The sequence below is a fragment of the Myotis lucifugus genome, unplaced genomic scaffold (assembly GCF_000147115.1).
Source record: "Myotis lucifugus unplaced genomic scaffold, Myoluc2.0 scaffold_65, whole genome shotgun sequence".
Lineage (NCBI taxonomy): Eukaryota > Metazoa > Chordata > Mammalia > Chiroptera > Vespertilionidae > Myotis > Myotis lucifugus.
Window position 1 is genome coordinate 1,684,083 of NW_005871113.1, and position 14,984 is coordinate 1,699,066.

The 14,984-nt window shown below is 37.6% G+C and overlaps 1 protein-coding gene across 2 annotated transcripts in view; it reads left to right on the forward strand.

Moving 5' to 3' along the window:
* Positions 1 to 14,984, forward strand: part of HMCN1 (hemicentin 1) — a 374,104-nt gene that overhangs the window by 295,520 nt on the left and 63,600 nt on the right. For both annotated transcript variants that reach the window (XM_023754745.1, XM_006089863.3), the window contains exons 67-75: positions 537 to 634; positions 1,642 to 1,920; positions 5,730 to 5,926; positions 9,325 to 9,406; positions 10,736 to 10,872; positions 12,039 to 12,180; positions 13,417 to 13,561; positions 13,944 to 14,071; positions 14,650 to 14,806. In XM_023754745.1, the coding sequence (XP_023610513.1) occupies positions 537 to 634; positions 1,642 to 1,920; positions 5,730 to 5,926; positions 9,325 to 9,406; positions 10,736 to 10,872; positions 12,039 to 12,180; positions 13,417 to 13,561; positions 13,944 to 14,071; positions 14,650 to 14,806 (1,365 nt within the window). The remainder of the gene's footprint in view (positions 1 to 536; positions 635 to 1,641; positions 1,921 to 5,729; positions 5,927 to 9,324; positions 9,407 to 10,735; positions 10,873 to 12,038; positions 12,181 to 13,416; positions 13,562 to 13,943; positions 14,072 to 14,649; positions 14,807 to 14,984) is intronic.

Genomic DNA, 14,984 nt, shown 5'->3' on the forward strand with positions numbered 1-14,984 from the left:
ATCTCTCCCCCATACCCCCACCCTCCCCTACCTTCCCTCTGAGGTTTGACGGTCTGATCAATGCTTCTCTGTCTCTGGATCTGTTTTTGTTCATCAGTTTTACAATGGTTTTTTATTCTTATTTCAATGCTCGTGTTTTAGTAAATTGTATAAAATAGCTCTTAAAGGGACGTATCTATTACATATATGTTTCTGAGAACAACTATTTTAGCTAAAATTTATAGGCAAATGATAGGAAGATGCCTACTAAATCATGTGATTTTTCACATTAATATCATTCTCTATTAGAATATATTTGAAAAATATTCACCTCTCAAACTGTATTATATTTTCAGTGGCTTACTGTCAGTGTCTAATCAACTTTGTAGGATAAATTACATTTGAGGCATCTGTGGTTTATGATGGATGGTTATAACCTTCATACCTAAACTTTTCCCACATAAACCACTTTCTATATCTATTTAAACCATAGGTATTTTATTTGTGTGTGTTGAATGGGATCAAATTATGAACTGTTGGGTCAAATTGTTTTTCAGGATTGTGAGAGCTCAGGTGTCCGATGTTGCCGTGTACACTTGTGTGGCCTCCAACAGAGCTGGGGTGGATAATAAACATTATAGTCTTCAAGTGTTTGGTATGTCGCAGAAATGACTCTAGTGTTTTACCATGGGTCTAGTATTAAGCAACGTGCTTTTATATTTAGATATTGCCATATCAGAAAAGCTTGGCAAGATAGGATCTTGCCGACTAGGGAAGAACACATTTTCTTCCACAGGGTTCGTGTTTGTTAGAGCATACTGTCTGTTTGCCAAAATGCTCTTCTCACCTGGAATTTTACATTAAGTCAAATCTAAAATTTTAGAAATAGCATTTCAATCCAGATGTAAGACCATTCCTTTCATACAAATAGAAAGTTCAGACTGTTTTCTAATATTATTAGTGGCCCATTTAGAGTATCAAAAATGTGAATTGATGTGTGCATAAACAGGGTGTCCCCAAAATGTATACACTTTGAATAATTATTAATTCCAATGGGTTCAATCTGGAAAAAAAGAAACATCAATTGAGCTCTCATATATACAGGGTATATACATTTTTGGGACACCCTACATATGTCTTTGTGTGTATGTATAGAGAACTCGCAACATTTCATTTCTGAAATATGAAGGTTTTCTGGTCTAGATTTCTCAATCCCTAAGGATATCTCAGAATAGTCAAGTAACGATTTAATATAAATGACTGATGTTGGCTTATATAAAACTTACTCTAGAACGTACTATTATTTTATTTATTGAAAGTAGTTGAAAATATGCTTCTGGAATTTATAATATGTATTATAACAAATTAAAGAGACAAACCTAAGCAGTTAAAACAATGGCCAAAATTTAAACACATTGGAACATTGTATGTTCTACAGGAAACATTCCTGAGGTTTCATTGCTAATACTTTGGAAGATTAGTAATTAGCCGACCTAACACATGTTTTTATGGTGACATCATCAACTCATTACATGCTGTTTTAAATTCTATATTTTTATAGAGCATAGAAACACTATAAAACTAATTGAACTCTTCAACTTTTTAATCTAAACTGATCTCAAAGTAGATATATAAAATGTGCCCGTTTTCTTTTATGTGTAGTACCACCAAATCTGGACAATGCCATGGGAACAGAGGACATCACAGTTGTCAAGGGCAGTTCTACCTCCATGACATGCCTCACAGATGGAACCCCAACTCCCCGAATGTCATGGCTTCGGGATGGCCAGCCTCTGGGGCTTGACGCCCATCTGACAGTAAGCACTCAAGGAATGGTCCTTCAACTCATCCAAGCAGAGACCGAAGATTCGGGAAGGTACACCTGCATTGCCTCCAACGAAGCTGGAGAAGTCAGCAAACACTTTATCCTGAAGGTCCTAGGTATGTAAACATTCAATATTGAGGAGTTGCCTACATCTTTCTCCTGAAAATGATAGAGCTTGAGTTGTCCATCTGTGCTCACTGAACTGAGTGAGAAAGGAGGCATAGCAAAAGACAAGACTGGAAAGATACAAACCGTGAAGAGCCTTGGGAACATTCTAGAGAATCTGACCCCGTGACAAAGGCAGTAAAAAAGCTCAAACAGGGATGTGTTACAAGTAGATTTCATCTCCCCGAAATTCCTTCTGATGACAGAGTGAAGAATTCAGAGAAGAGCCTGTTGTACTCAAACAGGCCTGAAAATGCAGGCCCTGACCCAGGAAGAGGCAGTGAGTGGGGAAAGAGAGAAGGAAAAACCCACTAGGAATTCAGAAATAGAATCATGGTGCATTTCTGGATGTAGAAAATGAAAGAGTTAAATAACGCTGACGTTGTTAGAGTCATTTACAAAGAACAGCCTTCCCAGCTGAAGGGTGTATAAAAATTATATTTTCTGAAGACAGATCTGAAAACTGCCTCAGCGGAAAGAGAAGTTTCTGCATTCCAGCATCTGTTGAAAGCTAATTCCCTTAAAACCTGAAAAACGCTACACTTGAATCAGTGTTACCCTCAGAATGTGAATGTCAATGTGCTAATTTGGGGAACTGCTAGTCTCATCTTAATTCCATCCACGTGGTGGGAGGTATCTTGGTGTATTAGTGGTTCTGGAAAGTCCATTTTAGTGAAAATACTGAAAGCAAGGGAGGAAATCCTGCAAAACAAAGCTGAGGGGTTTTGACAGGGTCCAGGCTATGAAGGCTTGTCGACCACATTAAAAATGTTGGTTTTTATCCTAGAACAATGGAAAACCAGTAAAAATTCTACTAAATGGAATGCCCTGAGTAGAGTTGCAGTTTGAAAAGGCCTCTCTTACTACAGAGTGGAGAGCTACTTAGAGCAGGAGACCAGTGTATTATTCCCATTATGTTTAGGAAAAACAGAACATCTAAAAAGATGGCAGCTGGAACAAAGAACTTCTGTTTCTCTTGCTGAGCGAGATATCTGGCGGTAGGCGGTAGTTGCATTGGTTCACCAGTGCAGATGTTTATAATTCTCCTGGCCTTCAAATCATAGTTCGTGATAGGCGGTAGTTGCATTGGTTCACCAGTGCAGATGTTTATAATTCTCCTGGCCTTCAAATCATAGTTCGTGATCGGGGACTTTCTTAGAAGTCCCATGAATATCTTTGGGTCAGAATTGTCACATGTTACTCCACCTGCTCGCTACTGAAGAGGCACAACCCCAACAAAATCAGGGTCTGTTAACTCGAAAGAAACAAATAATTGATATTGGGTAGGCACCTGTAGCCAGCAGGGAGGAGATATGGGTCCAAGTAAGTGTTTTTTAGCTCAGATTAGTGATGGAGGTGAGAAGAACAAGTATTCTGGTAAGAATTGCAGGTAGCAGTGTTAGGACTTAGGTGTGGATTTAAACACAGGTGAAGAAGATATCAAGGAGGACTCCTAGTTTCTGGCTCACGTGACTAAATGATTGGTGGACCTTTCACATAAATGCAGCGACTGCTGGAAAAGGACCAGGTTTTGAGGAACAAGGCAACAGGTTGAGGTGAAGTCGTTTTCAAACGTCCCACTGAAGATGTTTATCTAAATCATTAGATTTCTGGGTCTGGAGTTCAGATGAGAGATGTAGGCTGGAAATAAAGTTCTGGAGTCCTGAGACTGTGGACAATGCCTAGGCCGCCCGAATACAAGACTTCGGGACAAGACCCAGAGTGCAGAAGTTCACAATCACTTTACACCTGTAGGCTCTGATGACTGGGGATTGAGCCATTTGGGAACATGTTGTTATTTTAAATCTAGTGACTAGAATCTTTTGAGGATAAAGGCCAGGCCTAACTAATCTTTTTATCCACGGTGGCTGACACACAGTAAATACACAGCAAGTGAGAGGAATAAAGAATTGACCAGAGTCAGAAAAAGAATCAGGGACATGCTTCTGAGTGATACAGACAACACACTATGGAAATTAGAAGGGATAGACATTTCATAGTTTGTTGAGATAATCAAGGAAGGATATATAGTTTTACAAATGAACTTAATGACATTAATGTGACCTTGGTTGTCCTTGAATATGCTCAGTTAGGAAATGGGATTAGTGGACAATGTTTCACTGGAAGGAATAGCATTAGAAAAGTCACAGAACAAGAAAGCACTGAACTTGTTGAAGGACAAGTATATTAAAAGTAGATAATATTATAAAGATAGATTAAGCCATATTATGAAAGCCTTGGGAGCTGTAATACAGAGCTTTTATTTAACTCAGTAAACAACATGGAGACACAAATCTTTTAAGCAAAAAATAGTGAATCGACTTAAAATACACTTAAGGAAATGTATTTTGTCTGATTTCTTAATTATAATCTATAAACAAAGACATATTTAATATATCCTTCTTTTTCCAGAAAGAAAAATGATGACCACGGGTAGAAATTTTTAGGAGGCATCGTTTTAATAATAATACCAACAGCTGTAGCAGGCATTGTAATAGTAATAACTTTTTTAAAACTTTAATTATAAAATAAAACAGATTCAGAAACACAAAAGAAATATGCATTGTTCCTAGATGATCTCATTAAATCCTCACAACAATCCTATAGTGAAATAATAGTACCATCTTTATTTTGAGATGTGTTCAAATTCACCAACCTACTAATTTTTGGAGCCAGGATTCAAACTCGGGCTGTTTGACTCCAGCTCCTTTCCTGTGAGCCTCTGTTGTAAACTATGTGCCTGATTTAAAAAAATAAAATAAGAAGACAGTTAATGTTTGGAGCTGTCCAACCGATTTTGGCGGCCTTACGAAACAGTAAGCTGGAAATGCTCGTAGAAAACTTGAATGATCTTTGTAAGGGAGGTCTGTTTCAAAGGCATTCCTAAACTTAGAAACAGTTGAACTGAAAACCTTGTTGTTCCTTTCAAGGGTCTAGATTCCTTAACATCCCCTTGAGAAGGATAATTTAGAAGTATAAATAACGAAAAAGGAAAGAGTTTCTGCCCAGACATAACAAATGTGTTTTATGCAGAAATAGTCTCCAAATGTAACTATTTTTTCTTCTGCTTAGTGATAATTTCCTCTTAAAGTTCTGCATTGAAGAGCTGATAGCAAAATTCCATAGCATTTGCCTATTGCTTTTGTAGAAGCAGCAGCTATTGGAAAGGTGCAGAAACACACTACTGTGTTTACGTACCGCTCTTTGAAAAAGATGGGTTTACTTTTTATTCTTTTCAAATCTTCACAGTTAAGTAAGACTGCTCTAATAATCTGAACCCCAATTACGAGATGTAGCTACTTTGTAATGGCTTGTTACTTTGTGATGTGTTATACCCATGAGCCATCCTTTTTAAAGCATTGCCGTTTTTAAAATGGTAATAACATCTAGTAATTATTTTGGTATCCTGTTCTCATTAGATTGTATCATATGAACCATAAATTTCTTTCATATTTTTATTGATTTCAGAGAGGCAGGGAGAGGGAGAGGGAGATAGAAACATCAATGATGAGAGAGAATCATTGATCGGCTGCCTCCTGCACACCTCACACTGGGTGGGGATCAAGCCCACAACCTGGGCAGGTGCCCTGACTGGGAGTGGAACCCGTGACCTCCTGTTTCATAGGTCAACACTCAACCACCGAGCCACGCTGGCTGGGCTGAACCATAAATTTGAGTCAAGTTTTCTTTGAAAGATTTTCTAACCAGCAGTACTTTATGAAACAGCAAGTTTATTTTGTTTCTAATTTCCTTTAAATAGAACCACCTCATATCAATGGATCTGAAGAACCTACAGAGATATCAGTGATTGTTCATAATCCACTTGAACTTACCTGCATTGCTTCTGGAATCCCAGCTCCTAAAATCACCTGGATGAAAGATGGACGGCCCCTTCCCCAGACAGATCAGGTACAAAGTCTTGGAGGAGGAGAGGTTCTTCGCATATCTAGTAGTCAGGTAAGTTCAGCTCATACAATTATTTTATCCTTGGTTCAGCTTCTCCCTTGCTGATACCTGAGAAATGTTGGGAAAATTTTATCTTTGAATTGGAATATATCACAGCTCTCTGTAACTTTAGCAACGATAGATTGGTCCTACAATATGCACGACTGGGAAGACACTTACAAGGTAACGTGACTAGAAAGAAGTGTCAGAGAGTTTCCTGCTTTCCCCAAATACATTTTTCACGGTAGTAAAATCATTGATTTTCAGAAGGAAGCAAGATATCTGCATGTTAACTTTTATAAATTTTCAGTGTTATAACTGATCAAATATTTTCAGAAGCTGTTAATTTGTGCCATGTAGCACTTTATGGAACTGCCAAAAAGCAATTCAACATACATATATATGAAGCCTCAAAGAGCACTTTTGATCTTCAAAATGAACTATCATAACCGAAAATCTAAAGAGACACCATTTTTTAAAAAAATGAACGATTCAGTAAAATTGACTGTTATTTCCTTGTGTTTAAGGAAATTAATCAGAAATGTGAGTCTATTTAAGGGGAATATGTCTGGGATATCTTAGTGTCTTCTGTTCTAATAAAGACAAGCCTTATATTACAAATATTGCCCACCTGTGGCCCAGTGTTCTCATCTGTGAACTGAGGGGGAAAATGATAATAATACCTAACTCGTGCACTTGGGGATTTAGAGATAATCTAACATACGTGCTTAGACTGATGCCACAGGCATGTAGTGATTCTAAAATAGAGTTAGATAGAATTAGCTGCTGCTATTATTGTTGTTATAATCGTCATTCCTTTTGAAATAGAATAACAAATTATTTCATCATATTTTGTTTGCATTTTCACTGGGGAAAGAGGAAGGAAGGAAGGGGAGCTGGAAAAAGAGAGCTGGGGATTATAAATTGTGCTGGTCCTGTGTTCAGCTATGGGTCTGTGACCCTCGTGACAACTCTATGAAGCCATGTCTTTATCCTCATCCTATAAACCCACCAACAGATCCAGAGAGATTAAGTACTTGCCTGCCGAGTACTTATTGTTGCTCAGTGATGGAGCTCGGCACACTTCTCATTTCTAACACCAAGGAGAACACGCCTTCCATTCCCCTCTCCTCTCCATCAGACCCTGCAGTAACCCAGAGAAAACCCAGGTCCAACCAGCAAACCACTTGAATCCTATAATTTCAACAGGCCGAAAAGGAAGTAAAAGAATTTTGTAACATAAAGAATAGCATGAAGACAAGAACATATGTGGATTATAAATCATACATTTATAAAAGAATCATAAATGTAAAGGAATAAATAGATAAAGCTTAAGAGGGAGATTAAGGCCACATCGCAGTAGGACTTAAATGCAAGAATGAAAAGTTGGGTTATAACCGAACAAGACAGAGATGCATAGAGTGTTAAATGGTGACCCACGTGTTCTGGCTATGGTGGAGAATACCAGCATAACCCATAAGACATTTCTCAGCCTTCAGTGAGTTTTCAGTTGCCTAGGAGAAATAAAGCTACACGTATGATAAAATTAGGAAAAGAAATAAGAAAACCATTAAAAACATAGAAGTGACTGCTCTTGGTTCCTCCACGCCTCTGTTTCCATAACATTTTATACACATCTCACCTAAAGCACTTACTAAATCATGTTTTACTTTTGTCTTTTCATGTACATATCTATAACATATAGATTGCCTGGCACATATGGATGTTTTGCAAATTCCAAAATGTGTGGTAGAGACAAGAGTTTCTTAAGATATCTTTTGTCAAACATTCTTCTGTGATTTATTCCAAAGAGGGAAGAATTGTATGACCAAGTAGACTTGGAAACCTATGGACTGTGCCTTTCCTCCTCTGTGAGCCATAGCACTTGTCAACAACTCTGCAAAATCTTACTCTAAAAAAACTGATCAGCAATAATTTTCAAACACCCTGTTAACAGAACGCATCCTAGAAAATGTAGCTACAAATAATGACGGTTGATATCCTGAAGGGCCTAAGTCGTCAGGAAATATTTCTTGGAGGAGGCAAGATTTAAGAGTAATCATGAATGATGGTTCAAGTTTGGCTAAGTCAGGACAAGTGCAGGGAAAATATTACTTGGGAATAAAATGAGTTGGTTGAGAAGAGTTGACTTTTAGAGGTTTTGAAAATATGATGAGAAATTCAGAAATTATTCTCTAGGCCAGTGGTTCTCAACCTTGGCTGCACATTAGAATCATCTGGGAATCTTTTTAAAATCCTGATTTCTGGGCCTCGTCCTCCAGAAATTCTGTTTCTTTGTTATGGGGTGGGGCCACAACATTAGTAACAAAGAAACAGAATTTCCAGAGGATGAGGCCCAGAAATCAGGATTTTAAAAAGATTCCCAGGTGATTCTAATGTGCAGCCAAGTTTGAGAACCCCTGCTCTAGGCAGTAGCACAGCATTTTAAATTCTTAATTGAAGGACTGGGTGAGTGCCATTCTTCTAAAATTGTGTTTAAGTATTTTTCCAAAAATACTAGTCTTAACATACTGGTCTTAAATGTTTTCAAAGGAGTTTTTGCAGCCTACCAAAAAAGTTTTTCCAAAACCTATAAAGTCAGTTTTGAATGTAAGAATTTTAAAATTTCCAATATACTAGGAATGTTCAAGTAGTAAAATAAATGAAAACAAGATTTTCCTACTTTTCCAAAATAGATTTTTCACAGTAGTAAGATCATCTATTTTCCAGAGTATACTTTACACACACATAAACATGGGCCATTTCTACAAAAAAAAAAGTCAAACATATGAATGAAGACTAACACTTCCAGTGGAAACTATGCATGAGGTTTTTTTAAAGAAATGTTTCTGGTTTTAGTGAGAAAATAATAGATTTAGCTGTCAGTCAACACTATTTGCAGCCAAATTACATAATATAGCCCTATTGTTTCCTCAAAGGTATATTCATCATGTGGCATTCATGTGCTTTATTCATATAACCTGATATTTATTTATTCATTTATTTACTTAATTTTTATTTTCTTCAGGAAGACCCTATTTGAAGTTTTCAATGTGAAATTCAAACTCATAAATACTTGTTTCCTTAATAAACTTTGAGTATCCAGTCTGTCATGTACATATCTGCCTTTCCTGAGATCATGAAATATACCTAACATGCAATTATTCTGAGATTAAAGTGCCAAAACCCTGTTAAAACATAGAATTACATAGAATAGAGATGCCAAGCAATGCGTGATAAATGAATGCTAATCACAAATGTTAAAACAGTTTATTAATATTAATTATTGTGCCATCTTAATGAAATCTTGCTTGGTGTGAGATTTTCAAATTCATTCTAGTGGATATTTATTCTCATCATCAAAACTAGCGTGGTAACATTGTGTAATTTACATATCTGGATTTTTGTAGGTTGAAGATACAGGAAGATATACATGCCTGGCTTCCAGCCCTGCAGGAGATGCTGATAAAGAATATTTAGTGAGAGTGCACGGTAAATTTGGCAAAATGTCCAGTAGTCAGTCCATCATACCCTAATACCTAGTTAGAAGCCATATTTTATGGAACATGAGGCAACTCCACAGGGGATCATAAGATATGATTATGCATTAGGAAATATGTATTTTTCAAATCTGATGCTTATATTTTACTGATCAAATGCTTTTAAGGAATAGTTCATTGGGTTTTGTTACTTCTTTTGATCCTGCACAAATAATTCATATTTAAAATCAGAATATAAATTATGATAAAAAGAAAAATTGTTTAATTCATAATCTTACCACACAAAGATAAGACCATTTTGCATATTAATATTTTGTCACAGAAATGTGGTCACAGAGCATATAATAGTTAACCTGTTTCTCAATCTTACTTAATGGAATGGTGAAAATGTTTTCATGTCAAAAAATATATCTTTATAAAATGACTTTTTGGTAATTGCACAGTATTCCATTTACCGTATATGCCATCATTTATTTAACCCATTCCTTATTTTTGGATATTTAGGTTGTTTTTATATTTTCACCAGTATAAGCAACACTGTTATAAACATCCTTGTATATACATGTTGACCTATTTCTTAATTATCTTATTTTGATGAATTCCTATAAATATCTTGCTTGTTTACACACACACACACACATTTAAGGCCAAATTATGTTCTAAAAAGTTGGACCAGTTACACTCTGGCATAGAAATAGGAATTGCTCTTCATGAAGAGGAGCTTTTTAAAAAACTAAGCACATTTTTATCTGATTCTCATAAAATACCTAAGTGACGAGGCAGTGCAAACTGTAGGGCTGGTGTAATACAGGAGTGTCCTCCTCCACCCACCTGCCCTACACACCAATTAGACCTGCCACTATTGACATGTAAAGTGTCTGTTATAATATGTTACATTAAAAAGATACATTTCTGCATATTAAGAAAAATATATACATTTCTGTATATTTTTATAGACAGACCCTAATTTAGTGGTTTTAAAATCTGATGTTCAGGGGAAATCATTACCAAGTGTATTCTGCACATGGAATCCTTTCTTTGTGCCAGAGTTTCTTTACTTGTTAAATGGTGATGTTAATGTGATTATGTTAGTCATGTGGCTTGGAAGAATTTCATTACTTACTGTATGTAAAAGTATTAAGTAAGTAAAAACACATGCCACTGTTTGTAATCATTTGTACCATAAACTGAATGAGTAATGTTTTATTAATGCCTTTTATTTCACACAGCAGAAGCAATATTTGTTGATTACATATTATAATTCAGATCGTTTTACATCTCATTTATTGAAAGCCTGTGGTGTATTTTTTCTCACACGCAGTACCCCCTAACATTGCCGGAACTGATGGGTCCCAGGATTTCACTGTGTTACGGAACAGACAAGTGACACTGGAATGCAAATCGGATGCAGTGCCCCCACCTGTAATCACTTGGCTTAAAAATGGAGAACGGTTACAGGTAAGTCTTGGTAACTTCCAAGGATTCATTTTGAGTGAGAGAAAAATCAGTTGGGGAGTCTTGGCTAGGTAGACAAAACCAAACATCAGGCTACTAATTTTTCAACATTGCAGGGGTGGGCACAGGGTCCTTGGATCCGCCTTCTTCTTTTCTCAACTTTAACCTGGGTAGTTAGTAACTAGTTATGGGTCAGAAGATAGGTATTGTGATCCCAGACACGCCATAAATTGGCCCAAGCGTGTATCTCCTGGAGCCCATGGGTTCACGTGGGATTTGAAACACTCAGTTGTTTCTGTACTTGAGAGAGAAGAAGCCTTCAGAGTCTCAAAAGAACTGACCTGTCATGCCAAGTCTCTACAGCAGCCCTGTTACTAAATCCCCCGGTCCAAACTTGGACCTCACGAGTAACCCCAAGAACCTGTGCAACATCAGGAGTCTGGGACTGGAATCCTTGAAGAACCAAGTTACTGGCTCGCTAAAGCTTCCCATTCTCAGCTTGAATGGCCTGCCCATCCTTGAGTACATCACTGTGGCCAGGAGAACTGGAGACATGTGTTATATCTGCCTTAACCACACTCATAGACATGGTTCTCCTGGGTGTATGTTTTTTTAAATCTATCTTTATTGTTGAAAGTATTACAGATGTCCATTTTTTCCCCACTGACTCCCTCCACCCTGTTCCCACTGCCCCCAGGCCTTCAGAGCACTGTTGTCTGTGTTCATGGGTTATGCATATATGCTCTTCTCATGGGTTTTTTGTTTTGTTTTTTGTTAATCCTCACCTGAGGATATTTTTTCCATTGATATGTTAGAGTGAGTGGAAGGGTGGTAGGGAGGGAGAGAGAATGAGAGGGAGGGAAAGGGAGAGAGAGAGCAAGAGAAAAAAAAGAGAGAGAAACAGATATGAGAGAGACACATCGATTGGTTGCCTCCGCACTTGGGATGGAACCGCAACCCAGGTATGTCTGGGCCAAAGCTCTAACCACTAACAAACACTGGCAGGGTCCTCCTGATTTTTGATACCAGGATAATGGTGGGGGGAGCAGACAAAGTGTACTGGAAAATAGGTGCTCTACAGTTTCCTACAGTGACTGTTGATGTTATAAAGTAACATTTCACTTCCTTGTCCTGACATTTTAATGATATATTTTACTTGCTCAATCCAGGCAACACCTCGAGTCCGAATCCTATCTGGGGGAAGATACTTGCAAGTGAACAATGCGGAGCCAGGTGATACAGCCAATTACACCTGCGCTGCCAGCAACATTGCAGGAAAGACTACAAGAGACTTTCTTCTCACTGTCAATGGTAAGAAAAATTAATCGTTGGTTCACAATTTAAAAATTTAGCGAAGGACATTTGAGTAGATAATAATCTTTTTAATGAGTATATTAATTCTCGTGGTTCCTATTTCTTTAGAAAAAGACAACATGTAGTATTTGTATTGTGGCCATATTCAGACTAACTCAATTTCAAAAAAATTAATTAAAGACATATTACTCTAGCTTAGAGGATAATATATGCCCAGTTGTCATCAGCATATCCTAATGTTTCATGTCATTCAAATACGAGCCATTCAGGAAGTTAATACACTAAATTTCCAAATGACAAGTGGCCCATTATTTAGTTCACCTTTTTTAAAACATTTTTTTATTGATTTCAGAGAGGAAGGAAGAAGGGGAGAGAGATAGAAACATCAATGATGAGAGAGAATCATTGATCGGCTGCCTTTTGCACACCCCCACAACCCAGCATGTGCCCTGACTGGGAATTGAACCCTGACCTCCTGGTCCATAGGGGGCACTCAACCACTGAGCCATGCCGGCCAGATTAGTTCACCTTTATTGATGTTGGTGTTTGAGTATACATGTACAAGACAGAAACCGCCATTGAATTTCAATTTTATCGAACATAAAATCTAAACACTAAACTTTGCCAAGCTTGAGGAAGATAATACAGACTTCCTACCAGAACAGTCCCTTTGGATTTTTAATGTATGAAACTTTGCAGGATATTAGGTGACCCACACAACTAATATCTCTACTACTAAAATTAAAATTCAGGTTCCCTATTCCCATATGCATTTGATGATTAATAAAATGCATGCTCTGAGACTTGCATGATTAATCACAGATGTGCTTTTTGTTAAAACAGCCCACTTTCTGTTCTTCATTTAACGTGAAGTGGTGCCAGTGTTAACATTCTCTGACCATTATTTGGCCAAAGAAAAATAAGAAATATCATCTTTAATTTGCATCAGACTAAAGCTGACTTTTATGTAAGCCTCTCTTCTAGAAAGCCAGATTTCACACACCATATAAGGGATTTAACACCCCCTCCCCCATCTACACTTGATTTTTAAACACAAATATCTTGAATAATATTTTAGGTATAAAACCCCGATTCTATTTATACTAACCTGGATAAGCTATGGGCAAAGTTATAGATGTGACTCAAAGCTCACCTTGTATTATGGCTTCAAAGTCTTAGTTCAGGCTGCGTTATTAACATAAATGAAGTCTTCCATATGCATCTCTCGTGCAGTTCCTCCAAACATCAAGAGTGGCCCCCAGAGTCTTGTCATTCACCTAAACAAGTCAGCCGTGTTGGAATGCTTTGCTGAAGGTGTGCCAACCCCGAGGATAACGTGGAGAAAAGATGGGGCTGTTCTCTCTGGGAATCACGCAAGGTAACAGCTCTGGAAAGGGGTGAGAACTACTGTAGGAACTGAAATACAAACCCTTAAATCTTTTGCCCAATGCATTATTTTGAACTTGGTATATTAGAATGGGTCTCTTCATCTTAATATGAGAATCAAACTATAGTATTTTAAAAGCATAATTCCTAAGACTTATATCCAAAACATAATGATGACCATCCTTCCGAGATCACAGTCCCATTGCTGTGCACCTTTGTAGAATATCCCTTGTTTCCACCAGCATGTTGGCAATTTCTGAAGCAGGAAAAAGACTGGAGATGGAGTGAACTAAGTCTTGAAAAGTGCTCTCAGTCAAAATGTGAGTCATCGGAAAAGGCTGATTCGAGGGACTTCATTGTGATCCTTCTTGTAGATATTCCATCTTGGAAAATGGATTCCTTCACATCCAGGCGGCACATGTCAGCGATGCTGGGCGATATTTGTGTATGGCTACCAATGTTGCTGGGACCGACCGCAGGCGGATAGACTTGCAAGTCCATGGTAAGTACACTTCTATGAACAACATCCAGTCCTTGGGTCACATGTTCTTTGATACCCTAAACCGGTAAAGTCTTAAAGACCTTCATAGCCCTAGCCGGTAGCTCAGTGGTTAGAGCACTCACCTGCAAACTGAAGGGTCCCGGATTCGATTCCAGTCAAAGGCTCGTAGCTCAGGTGCAGGTTTCAATCCCTGGCCCCAATGTGTCTCTCTCACATCGATGTTTCTCTCTCTGTCTCTCCCTCTCCCTTCCACTCTTGTCTAAAACCACTGGAAAAAATATATCCTCGGGTGAGAATTAACAAAAAAATGAAAAATAAAAAAGTGAAATATGCATTCTTTTAAAAAGACTTTGCTACCCAAGGCTATGTACATGTATTACACTATATTATGAACAGGCAAGGCCCATGTTTTCTCCTCATTATGAATGGTGCCATCCCAACACTATTTAAATGCACACAGTGGTATTGTTTTTGTAACTACGAGGCACGTTGCCAATGATTAATTTTGCTTGGGCAGACATACTTCAGACAGCATAGTATTTGCTGAGTGTTTCCCTCTTATTTGGTGACTGTTTTAGTTCCTCCGTCTATCGCTCTGGGCCCTACAAACATCACTGTAACTGTGAATGTTCAAACGACTCTGGCTTGCGAAGCTACTGGCATACCAAAACCATCAATCAGCTGGAGAAAAAACGGGCACCTTCTCAATGTGGATCAAAACCAGAATTCCTACAGGTAAGAAGTAGTTTCATTGAAAAATCCCACCTTCTACTCAGAAAAATATTTAAGAGATAATTAAGATTTATATCTAGCTATGAAGACAACAAATAACTTAAAGTATGAAGAATTAGCTAGTGTTTGGAAAGTATTTCTTTTTTTTTATATGGAATTAGTCTTCCAACCCAAAATCTTT